Source organism: Cynara cardunculus (assembly GCF_001531365.2).
Source record: "Cynara cardunculus var. scolymus isolate 2C chromosome LG 15, CcrdV1, whole genome shotgun sequence".
In the NCBI taxonomy this organism is placed as follows: domain Eukaryota; kingdom Viridiplantae; phylum Streptophyta; class Magnoliopsida; order Asterales; family Asteraceae; genus Cynara; species Cynara cardunculus.
In genome coordinates, this window is record NC_037542.1 from 12,192,118 (window position 1) to 12,210,406 (window position 18,289).

Below are 18,289 nucleotides of genomic sequence, written 5' to 3' on the forward strand. Positions count from 1 at the left end.
AGGCCACAATATATAACTCAAAATTGTTAATCAAGCATCGACCTTGAGCACTAATTTGGAAAAATCATTCGAACTCGAGTCTAATATTATTTTCTCAAGCCGTGTCTAAACAACCTGCTACCCAACTCGGTTCATTGACACCCCTAGACGAAACAACATTGCTTACATACTACACAAGCACAACTACCAAAGCGGCCGTGCATTTACAACAGCCGTAAAAATTAAAAGCTCAACATTTTTTCGAAATATAAGTTACAGTAAATAACTAGCACAACTTACCATCTAAACACGAAAGATAAGAGACGTTAGGCAACCGGGATCTTGGGTTCTCCTAGATTTACAAAGGACTGAGCATAAGCTATGCGTGCCAATGCCATATTCCATGAGACGAGATGATCCATGAACACATTAGCGTACTGGGCTTTGTTGTTCTGTTGAAACGAAACATAAGAGAAACGATATATACAACTGAGATAAACGACTGGTTGTGGAAAAGGGATGTTTTAAATGAAAATGTACCTTGTAATCCAAATAATAAGAATGCTGCAAAATAGAAGAAATGGAAATTAGAACCATCCCCTACACTCTCTCCGCCTAATAACAAACGCTAACAATTTCTGTTTCCTGATGTCCCAAAATAAATGCAACATTTCCTTTTTAAAGAAGTTGGTATAACGAAATACTTTGTTTGCGAATACAAATCACAAGTCCCCAAACTCTTACACCAATAAACCTTTGCCACATCATCACTTTATTGAAGATAGAATAAAAAGATGAATTGAATAATTGTATATTAGATAAAGTTATGATGTGTCAGAAGTTGATTGGTAGGACAAGGAAGAGACATGAAATTTGAAGACAAGTGATCTGTATTCCTTTTTTACTCATTCGTATTCTTACAAAATATTACCTATTGATTTCGATAAGCAAAGTTCCCAATTTTGTAGTTGTTGAGGGATATTTTAGATCTTTGACCAAGGCTATTTTACCTTGAACCTTTTAGATTATTGTTTTATGGTTTATCAGCTAGTTTTTACAAAACATGACTAGTTTATCGGCTAGCTTATTAGAGCATCTCCAACAGATTCTCCAAAATGGAAAATCAAAACTTAAAATTTCCACAGATTATCTATCTTGGAGATTACAACATAATTTTATTTATTAAAATATTTTATACATGTAATAGAATATTATTTCTCTCTAACAAACATTTAACAACAAGGTTTCTTATTTGTGGGAATATAATAAAAAATTATTCCTCTCGGGAATCATTTTGGAGAACTTCACACTCTCTCTCATGCTTTCTCCATTTTGGAGTTTCTGTTGGAGCAAAAATTTGGCCAAAGTCTCTATTTTCTCCATTTTGAAGAATATATTGGAGATGCTCTTAGTCAACATCTATGTTTTCAGCTAACAGCTATCTAATAAGCCAACAGTTAGCTTTTTCAGCTAGTTTGCGAAACATAAATAGCATAGTAAGACTTTCATAGTTTCATTGAACTACATGTTCGATCTAACGTTGCATTTATTATGGAACAGGTGGACTATTTATTAAAACTCTTGTGTGTGTGTGAGAGAGTTAGAGAGAGAGAGAGAGAGAGAGAGAAAGAGAGAGAGATGTACCTCCCACATATCCAAACTAAGAAGAGGCTGTGCAAGTAGAGGGGATCAATGTGTTAGTAAAAGGAGAGAAGAGACATTCAGACAGCAATACAAGTAGTAACAAAGTGGGAAACAAACTCTTACAATATCATCCCACACGAGCGGGGTTATAGCATTTGTCGTTTGAACTACTGCAAGCCGTTTCTCATTCCGCTTTACTGAAATGGGAAAACGACAAAAGATCACACAGGAAACAACAAATGTTATAAAGCCATACACAACATTAAAGCACATAAAGTAATGAACCAGAATGCTAACTACATGGCAAGAAACATACAAACAAGCCAAACCCAGCCAGAGCCGAATAAGGTAAGGGCATTTTCGATGAACTCTTCTCTGAAATCTGAGAAGGAACCAAAATCCTTTTCAATCTGCCGCAGTAGACCCAATGTTGGTGAGTTACCACCTCCTGGTTGCATGGATTCCCAGAAGAAATCATGGTTCCAGACCTGAAAAAAGTACAATTCTTGAAATGACTCGAGAAAATCATGGTTCAAGCCAAATCTTAATTTCTTGGGAGAATCTAAGTAGAAACATAAGGTTTTGGGCAACGGAAAAAGATTATGGAGCCAAGAAGTCAAGGAAAAACAAATTCCAAAATTATAATAGAGCTCATGAGTTGTTCAAACCTGAGCCGCAACATTAAATTCTGGCAATGGGTTTCCGTTGTTATATGTCACTTTGATCAGTTCATCCATTGTGTATCCATACAATATATCGTCCTTCTCTAGATACTTGTTCAAACTTTCCACATAACCACGATGATGCTCCCCCCAGTGCACCTCAAGAGTCCTCTGGCTCATATACGGCTCTAGCGCATCCTGGAAAAAGCATAAGAGAAAATCAATAGATAACAAATAGGTATAGAGATTTAGGGTTTGAACATTGAACTGATGTTTATTAGCAAGGGAAAACCTTGTGTAAATAATGTACAAAATTGACTCCTTGGTCAAGAAATAAATGGAACCGATGAAACTTAATGAAAATAATATGAAATAAATACCATTTTCACCTAATGAAAACTAACAATCTGAGGCTCCTACTCATGTTGTAGCAAAGATATTGGCCATTCCCAACTTACAACGTATAAAATCTATTTGGGGTTTTGGTAGAGGCTGATGACGCCAAGAAGTTGGTAATTTTTCTGCATGTGAATTGGCAATAAATGAACTTTGTTTTGTTGATGACACAAGGGATGTTGTACCAATCTAGATCCCATGTTTTTCAAATAAATCCACAGATGGTAGAGTTGAAATTCTTTTAACCTGTAGATTTCTTCCCTATACCAGAGACTAGGGTCGGATATGAAAACTAACAAAATTCAACAATCTAACATTTGTCTTAAGTGGAATAAGAGTATATATCAAAGAAAAGCTAATTTGTTACATAATGATAAGTCATCACAAGGTGGCTGACGACTACAGGGGAAGCGGCTGACTGCAGTGCCTGAGCCCAGAAGCTGGTAAAGTAAAGACAGACTCTTTCGAAAGAAATGGTGGCTAGGAATGTCTTCAGTCAGGTCATCGATTCACCTTATGGTCGACTTACTTGAATCAAAGAACAAGAGCCCACTTGAATACATCAGGCAGTACAAATAGTTTCATCAGATACTAGCACTATTTTAGTCATGTATTCATGCTAATGAGTGTAGTTCTTCAACATTGATGTTTAAACTTTTTATAACAAAATCAGGTTTACAAGCATATTATTTCACATAACCTTCCCCTTGCATAAAGCATTTAATGATGTCAATACACGAATCAGTTCCTCCAGGAAAAATGGACCGACTTTGTGTCTGTACTGGTCATCATCATAACAAACATATCAAGGTAGATTGCTATTTTGTTCTAATGAAGGTGGTTGGTAATTCTGGAGAGCCTCCTACTTCTAAGCCAGTTGGCAGTGCTCTTCGGAAGATAATTCCATTTAATCCCCTTCCCAGGGACCCCTTTGATCGTATATATAGAAGCTTTGACATGTTAGACATATGATCCTAATTTAGTAGGAGCATCGTCATGAGCTGACTCTGGTCATAACATGATTTCATCAGGATGGGTAGAGACCAAAGATGTTGAGTGACCAATCTGGCAAAACAATTAGACTTAAGGAATTTTTTAGTAGTTTTATTCGGAATAAAATCCATTGGCCCACCCCATGTAACTTTAAGTATTGAGTTGAATTAGGAACCTAACATATGTGTTCCTTAACGATATTAGGCCTATGAGATGAATTGCAACAATCGCCCTGGATTAGTTTTAGTCTTTTGCTTTACTTGCAATAATTACATAGAAAATATCTTCAATGGGTTAGTCCCTTTCTCCATCATCATTAACTGACCTTCGGGAACACGGACACAGGTGGTGCATGGTTATCATCAGCTCGTGCGCCAAGCGTGAGGGAATGCTACACGTTTGGCAATTTCTCCTCCGACCAAGATATTTAAAACATGTGATTATTAAGGTTAAAATGGTTATTACAAAAACTTAATAAGAAAATTGGTAAAGATTACCAGAAACAGCCAAAGTTGTACCAACCCAGTATTTCACAGGCCCACATGTAAAGTTTTAGAGTTCATATCCCAAAACCAATATCTCATGGAAGTTCCAACAACTTAAATAGTAGTGTTTCTAATTTCACTTTATGTCTCAGTCTGCCGGTCATATGTGCCATTCTCATTTTGTCATATCTTTTGCGCTCCTCTTATTTCAAAGTCCATCTACTTGGAAACATGGGTACCATCCTACTTTTGTTTTAGATTTAAACCTTTCAACAGCTAAAATGATAATCTTTGTTTGTATCCCCCTCAATTAATTCAGCATGTGGTACTACTTCAAGAGGAAAGATAATAATGGAACTTACAAACTTATAAGATGGAGGTCTCAAGCTGTAGTAAGCACAAATGTTTTTTGGCTTGTTTAAGACACAATCTTTCTTTCTTTGCCCTTTATCCTGACATGTTAGAGAACCAATAAGGATTTATTGAATGAACCCAGTAAAGATGATCAGAATAACCATATGAGACAATATTTAGAGATAATAACTTAACCAGTACAGATAATAGATAAACTTACAAGTTTATGAGTTGGAGGTTTCAAGCCAAGGTAAGCACAAGTATTTATTGGCCTCAAGGAGTCATGATCTTTTCTTCTCAGCTCTTTATACTACCATGTCAGAGAACCATTAAAGAATTATTACCCGAAACCAGTAAAGATGATCAGAACAACCAAAACAGTATCATATGGATAGACAATATTATTCCTCAGACTTGGCTTCAGCATGATAAGCACGTTCGAAACTACTATGGGGGATGCATCTTACCATAGTTCAGTTTCTCCATGACTCCCCCTACGCGTGGTTTTACTGTACCACATCACACATTACAAAGAGTTTTTTGACATCAAACCCTTTTTCTCAGAAGAATATACTTCACAAGTTTGAAATTTACGCATTAAAAAGCTTTCAGGAATCAAGAATGTATATAACTTCATACTTCTGGAAAAAATGTGCACTCTTGGAACAGGATGCATAATGTAGAACAGAGGGCATATTGAAACGCTTATAAACAACTCAAATTTCAATAAAGACATGGTTCTAAAAACTTCAGGAGATAAGAAAAGTGTATCAAAATAAATAAATGAACCCAAAGACATTAATTCTCACCTCAGAAGACAACTTGCACCTATTAAACAGCGTAAGTTCATGGGAATCGATAAGAGAGCTAGAGCTTGAGCTTGACAGGCAAAGATAGTTACTACAGGTCCAACTCATATCTTCTAATCGCCCGTTTCTTGAAATTTAAAGAAAGACAACTGCATCCAAATGGGTATTAAGAACTCAGTTCATCTGTTATCTGTAGAAACTAACAAGAAGATATTGACACGTTCTCTCTGAGGCATTTTCACAATCGGGTGGCTTGCATTTGCAAATACATAATTTAAGACATGCACTCAGTACCAAAATTAAGAGAGCAAACCTAAATGGGTTGTTTCTGCACTGCTGGTATCGATTATCTCGCGATAACGGTCGTTGTGGTTGTTCCTGATGTGGGATGTTGGGTTTCCCCCTTTAATATGGAGCCTTGATGGTGGGTTGGTTCTCTTGTAGTTAGGGCACTGTCTTAGCTCACACGAAGCTTATCCATCGACCAAAAATAATATATACCACCTTGTTTTAACCTCTTCTATAGATTTTCTTTCAAATTATCGACAACAAAAAAGATGTATGTTGTTAAGGATTCGAGATAATCTAAGAAACACCCAATAAAATTAATTCCATGATGCTACCAATTTTTTTTGTGTTTTGTTTTAAGCAATATAACTTTTTTTTATTAACTTGGATATCCAACCTGTTATGCGACCACTTGCTTTACAGATGATCCGGAGCCACTGCATTTAAACCTTCGTGGCCACAAAAAGATCTTTTTTTCTTATTGGATTTGAACCTGAGACCTCCAGGTTACTTTTGACTTTTAGAGTCAAACTCAAACTAATCAAACATCATCCTTGTGGTTAAATAAAATTACCCTTTGCAGACAAAGGAATTGGAATTTGTGTTTTAGAAAACATAAAAGGATTTATGTCCAAGTACGAGCTCGATTAAGGAGGTGCAAATCTTTAACAACGATTGACCAAATTGAAAGCTATTTGTCACACAACACACTCTTGACAGGTCTCCACTTTCACCACCATATCTTTACCCAACCCCTCCACTTTGAATGTAGAACACTGAAAAATACTCTATCTCAGCCTTTAGTTGCAGGCCGAGGTCAGGTCCCTTGGGCCAACATATAGTTACAAACTTTTGTTTAAGTAGGTTTCAAGCCAAAAGTGGGCAACATTCACATCTTCAGAGATCCATGCCTACAATCAAGTTACACAATTCAAATACATTCCAAGTAATCATATCATACTTCTTTCAGCATCGATCAACTGGTAATCTGGTATTATATAAATAAACCAATGGATTAACTCCTCACTCAAAAGACTCCCTAACAATCGGGATTCGTAATCAAAATATTTACTGGGTTGGGTTGGGTCTCGATGATTAGTCAGTCTTCCTTTCGATTGGTTCCTCGACCAAACGTTGGTATACACGTCCGCGGGCAGCTTACCCTCCAAAGATTTATTCTGTCTTTGAAGAACATAGCTAGTTAATGCTTCTGCACAAGTGCATAGAATCAAATGTACATAAATCTCCCATCAGCGCAACGCCGGAGTTGAGTAGCATATGGGTGAATTCTTCAAACTTGCTATCCTAAAAAGCAACCGCGTAAAAAAACCCTAATTTCTGTTTCAAATAAATCTTTTCACCCAAACTCATGAAACTTCTTGAAGTGCAAGATTCAACTCGTGTGCAGACTTGGCAATCGATCCACCTCTTCTATAAGATCATGAAAGATGACGCTTAGATTCCCATGTGATATCTTTTTTCAAGAAACAGGAAAAGAGTAAAGAGAAAACACACCTGGTTAGGACCGGCAAGCAACGCTTGACCTTTTCAAGCTCCACATAACAAAGGTTGCAACGCTCTAGCCTGCCACAAGCCATTTTATTAGAATATGCTAAACCAAACGAACCCAGTATATTTTACTCAAAATAAGGTCCAGAGGGGTGAAATGTACATAGACTTGTTCTCTGTCCCAAAGGGTATAACAACCGTTTCCAAACCAAGTGAACCCAGTATATCCTACTTGAAAGTAGGGTCTGGAGTGAGAGGTATGCAATATTGTTCTCTGCCACAAAGATCAAACAAGCCCGGTATATCCGTAGCCCCAAAGAGTAGAACGATTTTTCTCAAACCAAATGACCCCATATATCCTACTCAAAAGTAGGATCTGGGGTGAGATGTACACAGGCCTGTCCTCTGCCCCAAAGGGTAGAACGGATGTTTCCGCAAAGACCCTCGGTTTGTGCAAAAGTGTGAGCCATTTCATCAGAATGATCGCAGAAAACAATGTTAATTTTAGTTTGACATAGATCCAGAACACACCTCTGCTCTGCCTCAATATCAACACCAACAGAGGATGATGCTTGTAAAGAAGAATATATCACTGAACCAAATATCCGCACCAGCTTAAGCAGCAATTCTAGTGATACTCCTCTATGCCTAAAATGAAACATGTTAAATGCTCAGCATTATATAACCTTCCTTGATGCAAATAATCCAAAAGATCAAAGAAAGCTTGATAAATAATCTTCATTTACGAGTCTCACCACTGAAATCAACTAACAATTCATGCAACTTCTACGATCACCTATTGAAATGCACAGCACGATGTACCTGTTCTCCTTGGTCGAAAACTAATAAACACATTTTACTACCTTTGTCTAAAGCAAATGCAACTATTTCCTTTTTGGGCAGATCTCAAAGAATGCAACATTTCTTTCTTTAGTAAGTTCTTAATTCAAATTCTACCTTCTTACCTATTAGTAATCATTACATGATACTGTGAACTTTGATTTTGTTCCATAACTTTTTATTGAGACCCATTTTTAATATTTGAGCAACATTCAAAACACTTTTATTAAACTATTTGCAAAGTGGCACCTTACATTTTCTGGAATGGAAAGAAAATACAAGATATTCGACAACTACCCCCTCCCCTTAAGAAATGTTAACTTGAGGATGAACACAATATGAGAAATCTATTAAGATTGTGTTAAAGCACACAACACTTCAGTTTGCTTCACATGAATACAGTATTCATGAATCCAGATAATATACCTATCCATGTCACTTTCAAGGAGACTTGCAAGGAGAGGCAGAAGACAAGAACAAATATCCAAGGTGATGGAATCAATTTTCCCTGTCAAGAGACTGACTATATCTGCAGTGACCTGTAGAATTGCACAACGGTTGGGAGTCAGGACTAAAAGAATCACCAAGAGATGCAATGGCTTGTCACTTTTTCCAAGTTCACTTCCAACTAGCTCATAAAAACAAAGACCTCCTACTATCTACTCCCTCAGTCCCCAAATAAGGGACTGTTTGGTTGGTTTTCCATTAACTCCTGTGTAAATAAAGCTATTTGTGTGGATTAACATGTCTGTACAGATTTTAAAGGTTTTTGTTTGAGAGAGTTTTTTCATAGATGGAATTAGCATGTTTTTTAATTGGGAATGGCAGGTTTGGAAAAAACTTGGCTTTCTGCATAAAGCTCCCCCCAGAAGCTTACTGAATAAGCCACTTTCTATATCATTAAGCCACTAGCAAACAGTCATGGATAGTTGACCGAATAAGCTGTGAATCCCATTAAGCTCATTAAGCTGCTAACAAACAGGCCCCAAGTGTCCATATTTCTATTTTAGTTTGTCACAAGATAATGTCAATTTCCTGGCCACCCTTAATTATGAGATTTAGAAATTCATTAGTCCCTCTATTATTAAAGGTAAAATTTTCATTTACGTAATTAAAAAGGTGTGATAATTGTACATTTCTAAAACTTTATGCCTTTTTCATCGTTGACATTTATTTCTGAGCGCACATCTAACATGAGTGAAACAGAAATATAAAAGAGTTGCTAAAGGATTTTCACTCACAGCATGATCAGCCATTCTCTCCATTGCACTAATTGCTCCCTTCATATCATTCCTATCCCAGCATCTATGGATCATCTGCAGATAATATAAAGCAGTAACTAATTTCCAGTATCCTTGGCAACAATACAATTAGTGAGATCATCAAATTTTTTGTTTCAGATTGAACCAAGGTATCATGGTAAAGGTTTGGTTCATTCATGGCTTCGCAACAAACTGAAATAAGAAAGCCTTCTAGTAAAACGTTGACAAATGTTTCTACATCATTGAAAAGATTAAAAGAAATTCACCCCCTCCATTTCATGAGAATGCAACGATTTTCAAATTAACGGGTGTCTTGTAAACCAATGCTTTTATGGCAAATCTACATGCTAATTGATTTGCCAATTGTCATCATAACAAACTGTTGATGCTGATTTTTTTCATCCAGAAGACTATCTTGTTTGTTTTATTATAGTTGAAAATCATTTCTGTAACTTACAAGTAGTCAAACACTTCCCACTTCAATTTTCGAAGGCAAATTATCCTTGAGATAATTAAACCAAGTGTACTGATCTTTTTCAGATAAGGAAAAACCATTGATGTGTAAATTTTTTCAAACTCATAACTTGGATCTTGATCAGAAATGAGAAAATGCTAAAGGATAATTTTTTATGTACAGGAACAAATGAAATTTAAAAGAATCAAAATCCCAAATTTAGGAGAAAAAATGCCACAAAAGATAACAACCTGTAGCTTGGCTAGGCGAGACTGCATTGAGGATACGAATTGATCATGTCGTCCCATCATATCCACAATAGCATCATCCTCTGAGACAGATTCCGTCTCCTTTACAGTAGACTCAGATAACTGTTTCTGCACAGATTGAGGATTGTGGCAAAAGAAAAACAAAGTGAGAATGTCTTTTGTGGGTAAAGAAAATGCAACAAATTGTCTGTAATGACTGCAAAAAGAATTGAAGAATATTAATTTCCCACTAATACCTGAGCTTGTTCAAGGCAATATTTCTTTCACATTACAATATGACTCAAAGGGTAACTTTCATGATGGTAAAATGATTGGATCATACAAGTAATCAGTAAATGAGTGGGTGAACCAAATGTGAAAGCTGCTATTTCACTGGTCACTGGCCATAAACAGTCACAGGAATAATGAATAAGAGTTTTCAAGCTTGATCGTAAGAAGATACTCATGAATGGACAATGTTATCCAAAAATTTGGAAGCTCAAATGATACCATTTCTAGACAAAGCGACTCATGTATGGAATCTGGACAGTGTAATTAGAAGTGCATAAACTCTCAACCACAAGGGTGGTGCCTAATTGGTTTGAGCTTGGCTCCAAAGGTCAAAAGTACCAGGAGGTCTCAGGTTCAAATCCAAGGAGGAATAAAAATCCCCTTGTGGCCACGGAGGTTCAAATGTTGTGACTCGGGGCTATCTGCAAAGCAGGTGGTCGCCCTGGGATTAGTCGGCTCGCATAGCGGGTTGGATATCCAGGTTAATCAAAAAAAGAAAGTGCATAAACTCTCTCTGTGGTATCTCCCGATTTCTTTTATGTCTAATTATGGACATCACAACATTATAACCAATGTGTTTGATAGCCTAAAAGATTATAGTTCAGCAGCTAACAAACATCAAGTTCAGTTAGCAAATAAATTGAAAATGTGAGCAGAGACGCAACCCAGAAGTGTCATACCACAGTATTTGGCCGCATGTTGACAGCAGACACACCATCAGAGAGGCTGCTGGAAGGAAGTGTGTCATGATAAGGAGGCCTTTCTTTCCTGTCCCACGTAGAAACAAGTGTACGCGTTCTTCCTAGATATATAGTTGAATATTATCATTCATGCTTGTTTATTGCTTTAGAACAGAAAGCATGAACAACAATGGGTATACCTCTTCGTTTATTTTCCATAGAGTAAGTATCTCTATTTGGTCGTGGTAGACGTCCTTCATCTGCAACAATTCATAATAAGAGTGATACTTAGTTATAAATGAAGCCATCATTATTATAATGCAAGATACCTAAAAGCAAACTTACAAGTTAACATGACAGGTTAAAAAAACAACTAAGGTGCTTCACTTATAAGTTATAAAAGAAGCAAGTATACTGTAGTTTTTTATGCCAATGGAGCTAGAAGATCGTTGGTGATTTCCAATACTCATGAAGGCCCAAATACTGGGAAACACCCACCTGTCAACTCCTGTATATATGGAGTTTTAGAGTTTCTTCTACTTACATCATGGCTCACCAATTGTGATGAACTTTAAGCTTCTAGTATAGGATAACAAAGAAGAAGAAAAGAATGCAATATGACTGGATTCTATATGATGTTCAGAGTCTCTTCTACTGATCAAATAAGCTATTGATTGACTCACTAGTCCTGCCTGTTATATTAGTTGGTAAGATTTGTCACTTACATTAGCTTATGCTAACAGAAAGCCATTATGTATAGTGTGATCCATTACTAGAATAGCACATACCTAGCTGCATGAAATCTTTGTACCTCATAATTATTGAAAATACAATTTTGAATTCCAGAATTGTTTCTTTGTAATTACAATCTGTACTCACAGTGCCATTCTTCTTTTCATAAAGGATAAGCGACAGATTGCAACAACAGCATGTGAAGAATACCAAATAATACACAAATTACCACATAAAAAACAGCCGATAAAGATATATGAAGTTGCCGGTTTAGGGCTTTTCAGATTAAGGAACCCCTCTAACACAAACAACAGATTGAAGCTCAGTAACAAGGATACACAGGTTTATAGATTATTAGATGGGCTACCAATCAGACAGTAACATGCTCATTAGTGACGAAGTTGGTTGGTCAAAGAGAAGAAACTTAGGGAATGAAGAATCCAAACACATTGAAGCCTGTGACAGCTGGGGGTTATAATTGTATCCTAGTTTATGGACAAGTAACATTACCTGCTAGTGAAAAAAAAATCATAAAGAAGAGGGTTGCTAATCCTAGCAAAGTAAAACAAGGAAAAAGCAAATAGATTGGCTCAAAATTGACGGTGCAGTCAATTTCAAAGAGGTAGGTAAGAACATAATTGTTCTACTAAGGCTGGCATTACTATGAATCAATGAATGAAAAGTCAGGCAGTTTTATATCCTTAGATTAAGAACTATCACAAATAAATGGATCATGCCTCACAAAGATAATTTTGTAAAATCAACACGCAGCATCAAGTGTCTCAAAAGATGATACATGTTTGATACTGATCCGCTGCTTGTGAATTCGACTTTACACTCTCTGAAAAGTATTTTCCTTTCTTCATTGAAACGAATACATCAAAGTATTTAAACTTAATCTTTCAAGAGAGCAATGACTGTCATACTAACATATAGATTAAAGCAAGTCCAATACCACAGATAAAATATCATTTTTACTTAATAACATTTATAGTTTAACAGCCTTGATATTAAGCATGTGCTATAGAAGTGTGTCGAATCACTGTTGCTAGGTACTAAACTACACCATGACAGTTAAATTCTCATATGTTTAATGACATCTTTGCTGAAAAGCAGCCCTATGTTGACAGTGATTCAATAAAAGAACGTTGGCATAAACAGGAAATTAAGTGACGGATGAAGCACAGCAAAATTGCTCACTGCTTCAGAGATGATCCTAGCTCTAGTGATTAATATACATAAGAACCAACTTTCAGAGAATCAAATACGTACAGATTTCAGGCTGGTAGCTTGGATGCGACTCTGTCACTACATTCTGTTCAGGCTTTCCAGAAACAAAACACCTGTCATCATCGAAGTTTGGCTCCTTTGCAGGAATTACAAAACCCGGGTCTTTCATTGAAGTAAAAGCATTTCTGTCAGCAACCCGACTTGATTCAGTGTCACTCATGTCACTCAGAGACTGTAAAGAAGATAGTGGCTTCTCCACTTCATCTTTTGTATTCGAGAACTTGCGAGAATCGGGTGTTTTAGATAGTAGCATTGTTGGCGTTACTCTTCCAGAAATACCTTCTCTTCTTAAATCGACAGCCTGCTCAGACCTCACGCTGTTTCTGGGCACGATTACAGGTGCAACATCTAACCTGTTGAAAGTTGACACGTTTTGTGTTGAATGGGTCTTTGTAACACTTCGCTTCGAAGTTACTGGTGCACTGGGAACTGAAACCGAAGCAGTTGGATTGATCTTTTGGACAACATTAGGATACATCTTTTGAGGGATACCAGGTACATTTCCTGTGGCTTCATTATGTACACAGTAATTTATAAATGTCATTGGCAATGTCTTCAAAATCATATTTCCACATCAGAGATTTATATTTGCTGCTTTTAAATCACTTTACTATGATAGGACATGATATATTTTTAATAGCATTTGTCAAAAACCATGCACATTAGCAATAAAATTTCAATTTGAAAACAGCGCAACTGGGGAAGGACTCCATTCTTTGGTATGCTTCAGAAAGAGAAAAAAATCATCATCAATGGCTCCTTAAATATGTTGCAGAAAGTTTAAGGGTAACAAGTGTTCTTCAGTGACTTCCATTTACAAGTGACATTTGATCTGGAACAAAGGGAGTCAATACTTTGAAAACATATGAACTAAACTAAATATTCATTAAATATGAGATTTAAAATGGTGACATAATAATTGAAGAGGCAACAAAATAGATAAGAAAAGGCATACATGATAAGGTTTTAGAATCTTTGGTCGGTTCTGAGTTTTGAGTAACTGAAAGCCTCCCCAGTGATTTTGTTTCCTTCACCATTGGATCTGAACTTTGTGAAATGGATAGCCTGCCCAAACTGGTCTTTGTGGTATTCTCGGTCAGAACAGAAAGGGTTCCACTTGCATTAGATATTTGTTCTTGATGACCATTTGACTTGGAAACGTTATATGGTTCAATTCTCTGCTTGGAATCAATGATAGCACAAGAAACATCAGTTTGAATTAAGAAAAGAAACAACATGCAATGGTCAAGCTAATATTTATCAGAATTTTCTATTACCGAGATATCTACAACCCAAACTCCTACACAGCTTTGATTGTAAGAACATCCAAGAAGCTTCCCTTCATGCATATTAAGATCTGACAATTTGGACCATCCCACATCCACGGCATCATGACATCTGATTGGTTCCCATGAGAACACCTAAAACACATAAAGTAAATATACTTGACATATATGCAACATTTTGTAATCTACCCGCATTGCTGGTCATAATAAAAGCATGTCTACAAGAAGATCCTACCTTCAGGCTCTCATGCAAACCACATAGAAGCGTTCTCCCATCAGGATTAAATGTCATACAACGTACTCCACTAGTCTGAAATATAAAGCGAAATAAACATGTATGGGAAAAAATAAAAAAGAAAGAGAAGTATAATATGCAATGATAAGAGTAGACTATCTAGCTCATTTCATTTGTTATTTCTAGCATGTGGGTTCCATATATGCAAATCCTCAAAGTTGGAAATGGGACCTACAAAATGGAGATTAAAAAACGGAATCAAATATGAAAATAATCCAAGACAAGTTGACCTCAGGGTATACCTCTGGACCAGCAGAACCTATGAGTTCCAAAGTCTCAAGGTCCCAGAATTTAACGGTTTTATCAGCTGAACCTGCCAGATAGGAATGCAAACAAAGAGGTTGATGATACTTGGAAAACAAAGTATTAACCATAAGATAATTCTATTTGGTGGGACTGATTAGCCGGTGCCCGGTTGAGCTATGAACATTTTCAAAAATGACTATAATTGCGAGTGTATAACCTCTATATGAATGATGAACCTATAATTAACATTAAAATATTTTTTCATTTTCTCATGGTAGTAGCAATAACAATGAAGAACAGAAATAAAATCAACATCAGCTCAATAAGAAATCGGCTATCTGTTATCATGAAAGGTAATGCTCAGATGGCACTAGTTGATTCTAATCAGTTAGTTCATTAGTTGCAATGCTCACATGGCATGGCTTAAATTGTAACGCATTGTGCTTGCAACATTTACAAAGAAAACAATAGCATATGTGAACCAATCAGTCTGTTTGAACACAAGACATGTACCCTTACACAGTCTAACTGGACGTGCCTAGAGAAGGTTACTGAAAAAAGTTTAAAAAAAATAATCTAGTAACTGAAAAAACTGATCAAAAAAGAAAGCACGTCATCATAATTAAACCAATATAATATAATCCAGACATCAAGTAGCATTACAGTCTAATATGTTAACACTATGACAGTGAATTACTAACAACCGTAAGTAGCTAGTGCAGCAGAAGCAAGGGGTCTTCACAGGAAAGGCTGCTTTACCCTTTGGGGTAGAGGACAAAGATATGCACAAATCCCACCTCCCAAGACCCTACTTTCGAGTGGTATATATTGGGTTCATTTGTTTTGGTTTAGTTTGTTGTAAGTAGCTAGTGTGACTATAATGCTCTGGGTATTCGTGCACCATATACCACTCACATCAAACACAAACATTTTTGTATGCAATCCTACATTGCAACTAAACAAGCTAAGACCTCACACTCCACATGTTAAAATCAGAGCACATTTATCGTGGAAAGAGTTGGTTCGACCACAAAGATGGTTTGTTTATCGGTAAACACACTAACATCAACCCCAAACACAGGTAGAAGAGCTGGCTTAGAACTCTATAAGGATTGAAGCTCAAAGTCAAAAAAGAATGCCATGCCTGAGATAATAAATACTTGCTAAGCCTATTTCTGCCAATCTGTCAAAGATTGAATATAGATTTTGTACCCAAAAGTAGCAGCTCTAGGCATGCAGGCATGCAAGAAATGAAGAGTCAGTAAGGATACTGTCAAACACAAAATATTGTTCGGTATATATTGCCATGACACAAGTCAGATATCATGTAAATTGTCATATATCTTGCTCATTAGCATTATATAGAGCCAAGAGGAAGATAGTACTTTCAGGGTGTGTCTTTCAGAAAGTAATAATAATTTTAACAGAAAAAGAACACAAGCAATTCAAATTTCTGACTCCCTCTACTAAAGCAACATTTTTAACATCATTGAACATGTAAAAACAATGTTGCAGAATATGTTCTAACCTGTAGCCAGCAAGAACTCATGTGGATGAAAATCTATGCATTGGACCTGGCCTTCATGAAACTTGAAATCATGTAATAGCTTTCCGGCAGTTAGATCCCACAACTGTAAGAGCAATCAAATATTGCAGACATCACAAAACGGAAGTTACAAATAAAGAAAAGTATGTATAAAAGTTATGCTATAAAGTTTCAGCTCTTCAGACACACATCTACTAAGCCTGACTGCAATTAGTATTTCGAAGCTTTCATTTTATACCGTATGCATTATGAAAACAGAAAGTGGCCTGACCTTCACACTGTTGTCCTCCCCACCAGATACTACCCATCGTCCATCTGGTGTAAATCTTATTGCATTTACCCCTCGTGTATGTCCCTTGTATGTATGTATACACCCTTTCCGTCTGATATCCCATATCTTCAGATTCGTGTCTAGGGATCCAGAGGCGAAAAACTCCCCAAATGGATGGAAGTCCAAGGATATGCAATTGGAACGATGACCGGTAAGAGTGCGAACAACTGAAACCATATGGCAACGGAAGTACATTATTTACCACAATACACAAAATGGATAATGATCAATGAACAAATAAATTATATAGCAAGCATACTTTTTGCCTCTTCTAAATCCCACAGCTTAATTGTACCACTTGCAGCTCCTGCAGCTACCAGCACTTCAGAAGAATCAAAGCTGACAGAATCAATTCCACTTGAATGGCCAGACAAACTCTGTAATAAGAAGGCAATAGCAGAGATCTAGATAAAAAAAACTAAAAAGTGTGCCATGACCAACAAACATACACATTAAAGTTGAAGTAACTGCTTCAATAAATTCATGATTATTAATGAGTTGCCAATTAAATAAAAAAGGATCCACAATAACATGAACAGGGAACCAGCCGGAAGGATTATGAACAGGGAAAAAGCCACAATCAAGAATCAAATTGTCAAAGAAGAATTGGGCAATTTACCAGGATAGCATTAGGCTTGCCAATAGCCCATAGATTAACCTTGTGATCTTCTCCTCCTGTTACAAGAACTCTTGAAGACTTCCTCCCAATCTTGAGGCAGTTCACACTAGAAGCATGAGCTACAAATTCCTCTATAAATCATCTTCAGTCAAGTTTACAAATCTTAACAATTCTTGCATTTGAGATTACTGATTTCTTCTATTCACCACTAGATTGAAAACAAACTTCCCTAAGTTCAATAAAAAAAATCCATGGGCATTTGAGATCACAGACACACATTTTCCATATAAAGATCAACCCACTTCCCTAGATCAGGAAAATGCGGGACCAAAAAAAAGGATTTAGTTTGTTGTTTTCTAATCCTCCTAATGCCGCATCAGTTATGTTCCGATACTAAAATAAAAAAGCAGAAGTAGGAAACAAGAAAATAACACACAGGTAATAAATATTGGAAAAGGATACGTAGTTTATAAGCACGTTTGGTGGTCGCCATAGAAAGACTGTCTCGAGAATCTGATGGGAACACAGAAAACCCTAGTAGAACACTGTCATTAGCTGTTGGTTTCAAAACACCCAGATCTCAATATCCATACACATTTGCTGCTTATTCCGAGCTTCCCCTTTTCGAAAATATATAGAGATCTCAAACCCTAGAGGAAAATAATGCCAGAGAGCTTCCGTTTGAACAAAATCTCTGCTGACAATACAAATTTATGCTGGAAGACAACAAAAAAGCTTCAAGAATCTCCTTTCACAAACAATATAACAGAACCCATTCCCATTACATTCAAATTTGTGAGAAACGAAAGAAAAATAAGGAGGGAGGGAAGGAGAGAGGGAGAAGGACGCTTTCAAGTTTTTCAAGATCTCTGAAAACCCAGTTCGGTTGATTAAAAAATTAATCAAAAAATTTACTACTACAATCGAGATGTCATTTTTACCACCTACCAACCTTATTTGCTTGAACAATGAGAGGGAAAACCACTCAAATCAATGGATATCATGCTTATGAGTTGCAGTCGGCCCCACCGTAATAAAGTGAATCACCAT

The 18,289-nt window shown here is 36.5% G+C and overlaps 2 protein-coding genes across 3 annotated transcripts; both read right to left on the bottom strand.

Annotated features, from left to right (window-relative positions):
• Positions 1 to 25: 25 nt before the first annotated feature.
• Positions 26 to 5,807, bottom strand: LOC112527714 (superoxide dismutase [Fe] 3, chloroplastic). Its single transcript, XM_025138490.1, has 10 exons — positions 5,636 to 5,807; positions 5,323 to 5,471; positions 4,734 to 4,823; positions 4,522 to 4,611; positions 2,292 to 2,483; positions 1,940 to 2,111; positions 1,747 to 1,820; positions 1,624 to 1,650; positions 520 to 543; positions 26 to 431 (listed from the first exon to the last, which is right to left on the bottom strand). The coding sequence occupies exons 2-10, from the start codon at positions 5,428 to 5,430 to the stop codon at positions 306 to 308; spliced, it is 903 nt and encodes a 300-aa protein (XP_024994258.1). The 5' UTR covers positions 5,431 to 5,471; positions 5,636 to 5,807; the 3' UTR covers positions 26 to 305.
• Positions 5,808 to 6,532: 725 nt separating this feature from the next.
• Positions 6,533 to 18,101, bottom strand: LOC112527707 (katanin p80 WD40 repeat-containing subunit B1 homolog). 2 transcript variants are annotated; one of them, XM_025138480.1, is made up of 18 exons: positions 17,702 to 18,101; positions 17,240 to 17,370; positions 16,880 to 16,997; positions 16,561 to 16,787; positions 16,272 to 16,374; positions 14,740 to 14,810; positions 14,438 to 14,512; positions 14,194 to 14,337; positions 13,872 to 14,094; positions 12,899 to 13,426; positions 11,095 to 11,154; positions 10,895 to 11,016; positions 9,927 to 10,052; positions 9,201 to 9,275; positions 8,386 to 8,498; positions 7,651 to 7,767; positions 7,126 to 7,194; positions 6,533 to 7,041 (listed from the first exon to the last, which is right to left on the bottom strand). In XM_025138480.1, the coding sequence occupies exons 1-18, from the start codon at positions 17,730 to 17,732 to the stop codon at positions 6,978 to 6,980; spliced, it is 2,397 nt and encodes a 798-aa protein (XP_024994248.1). In that variant the 5' UTR covers positions 17,733 to 18,101; the 3' UTR covers positions 6,533 to 6,977. The 2 variants fall into 2 exon arrangements, with proteins under 2 accessions (XP_024994248.1, XP_024994249.1); XM_025138481.1 differs by lacking the exon at positions 12,899 to 13,426.
• Between the last annotated feature and the right edge of the window lie 188 nt (positions 18,102 to 18,289).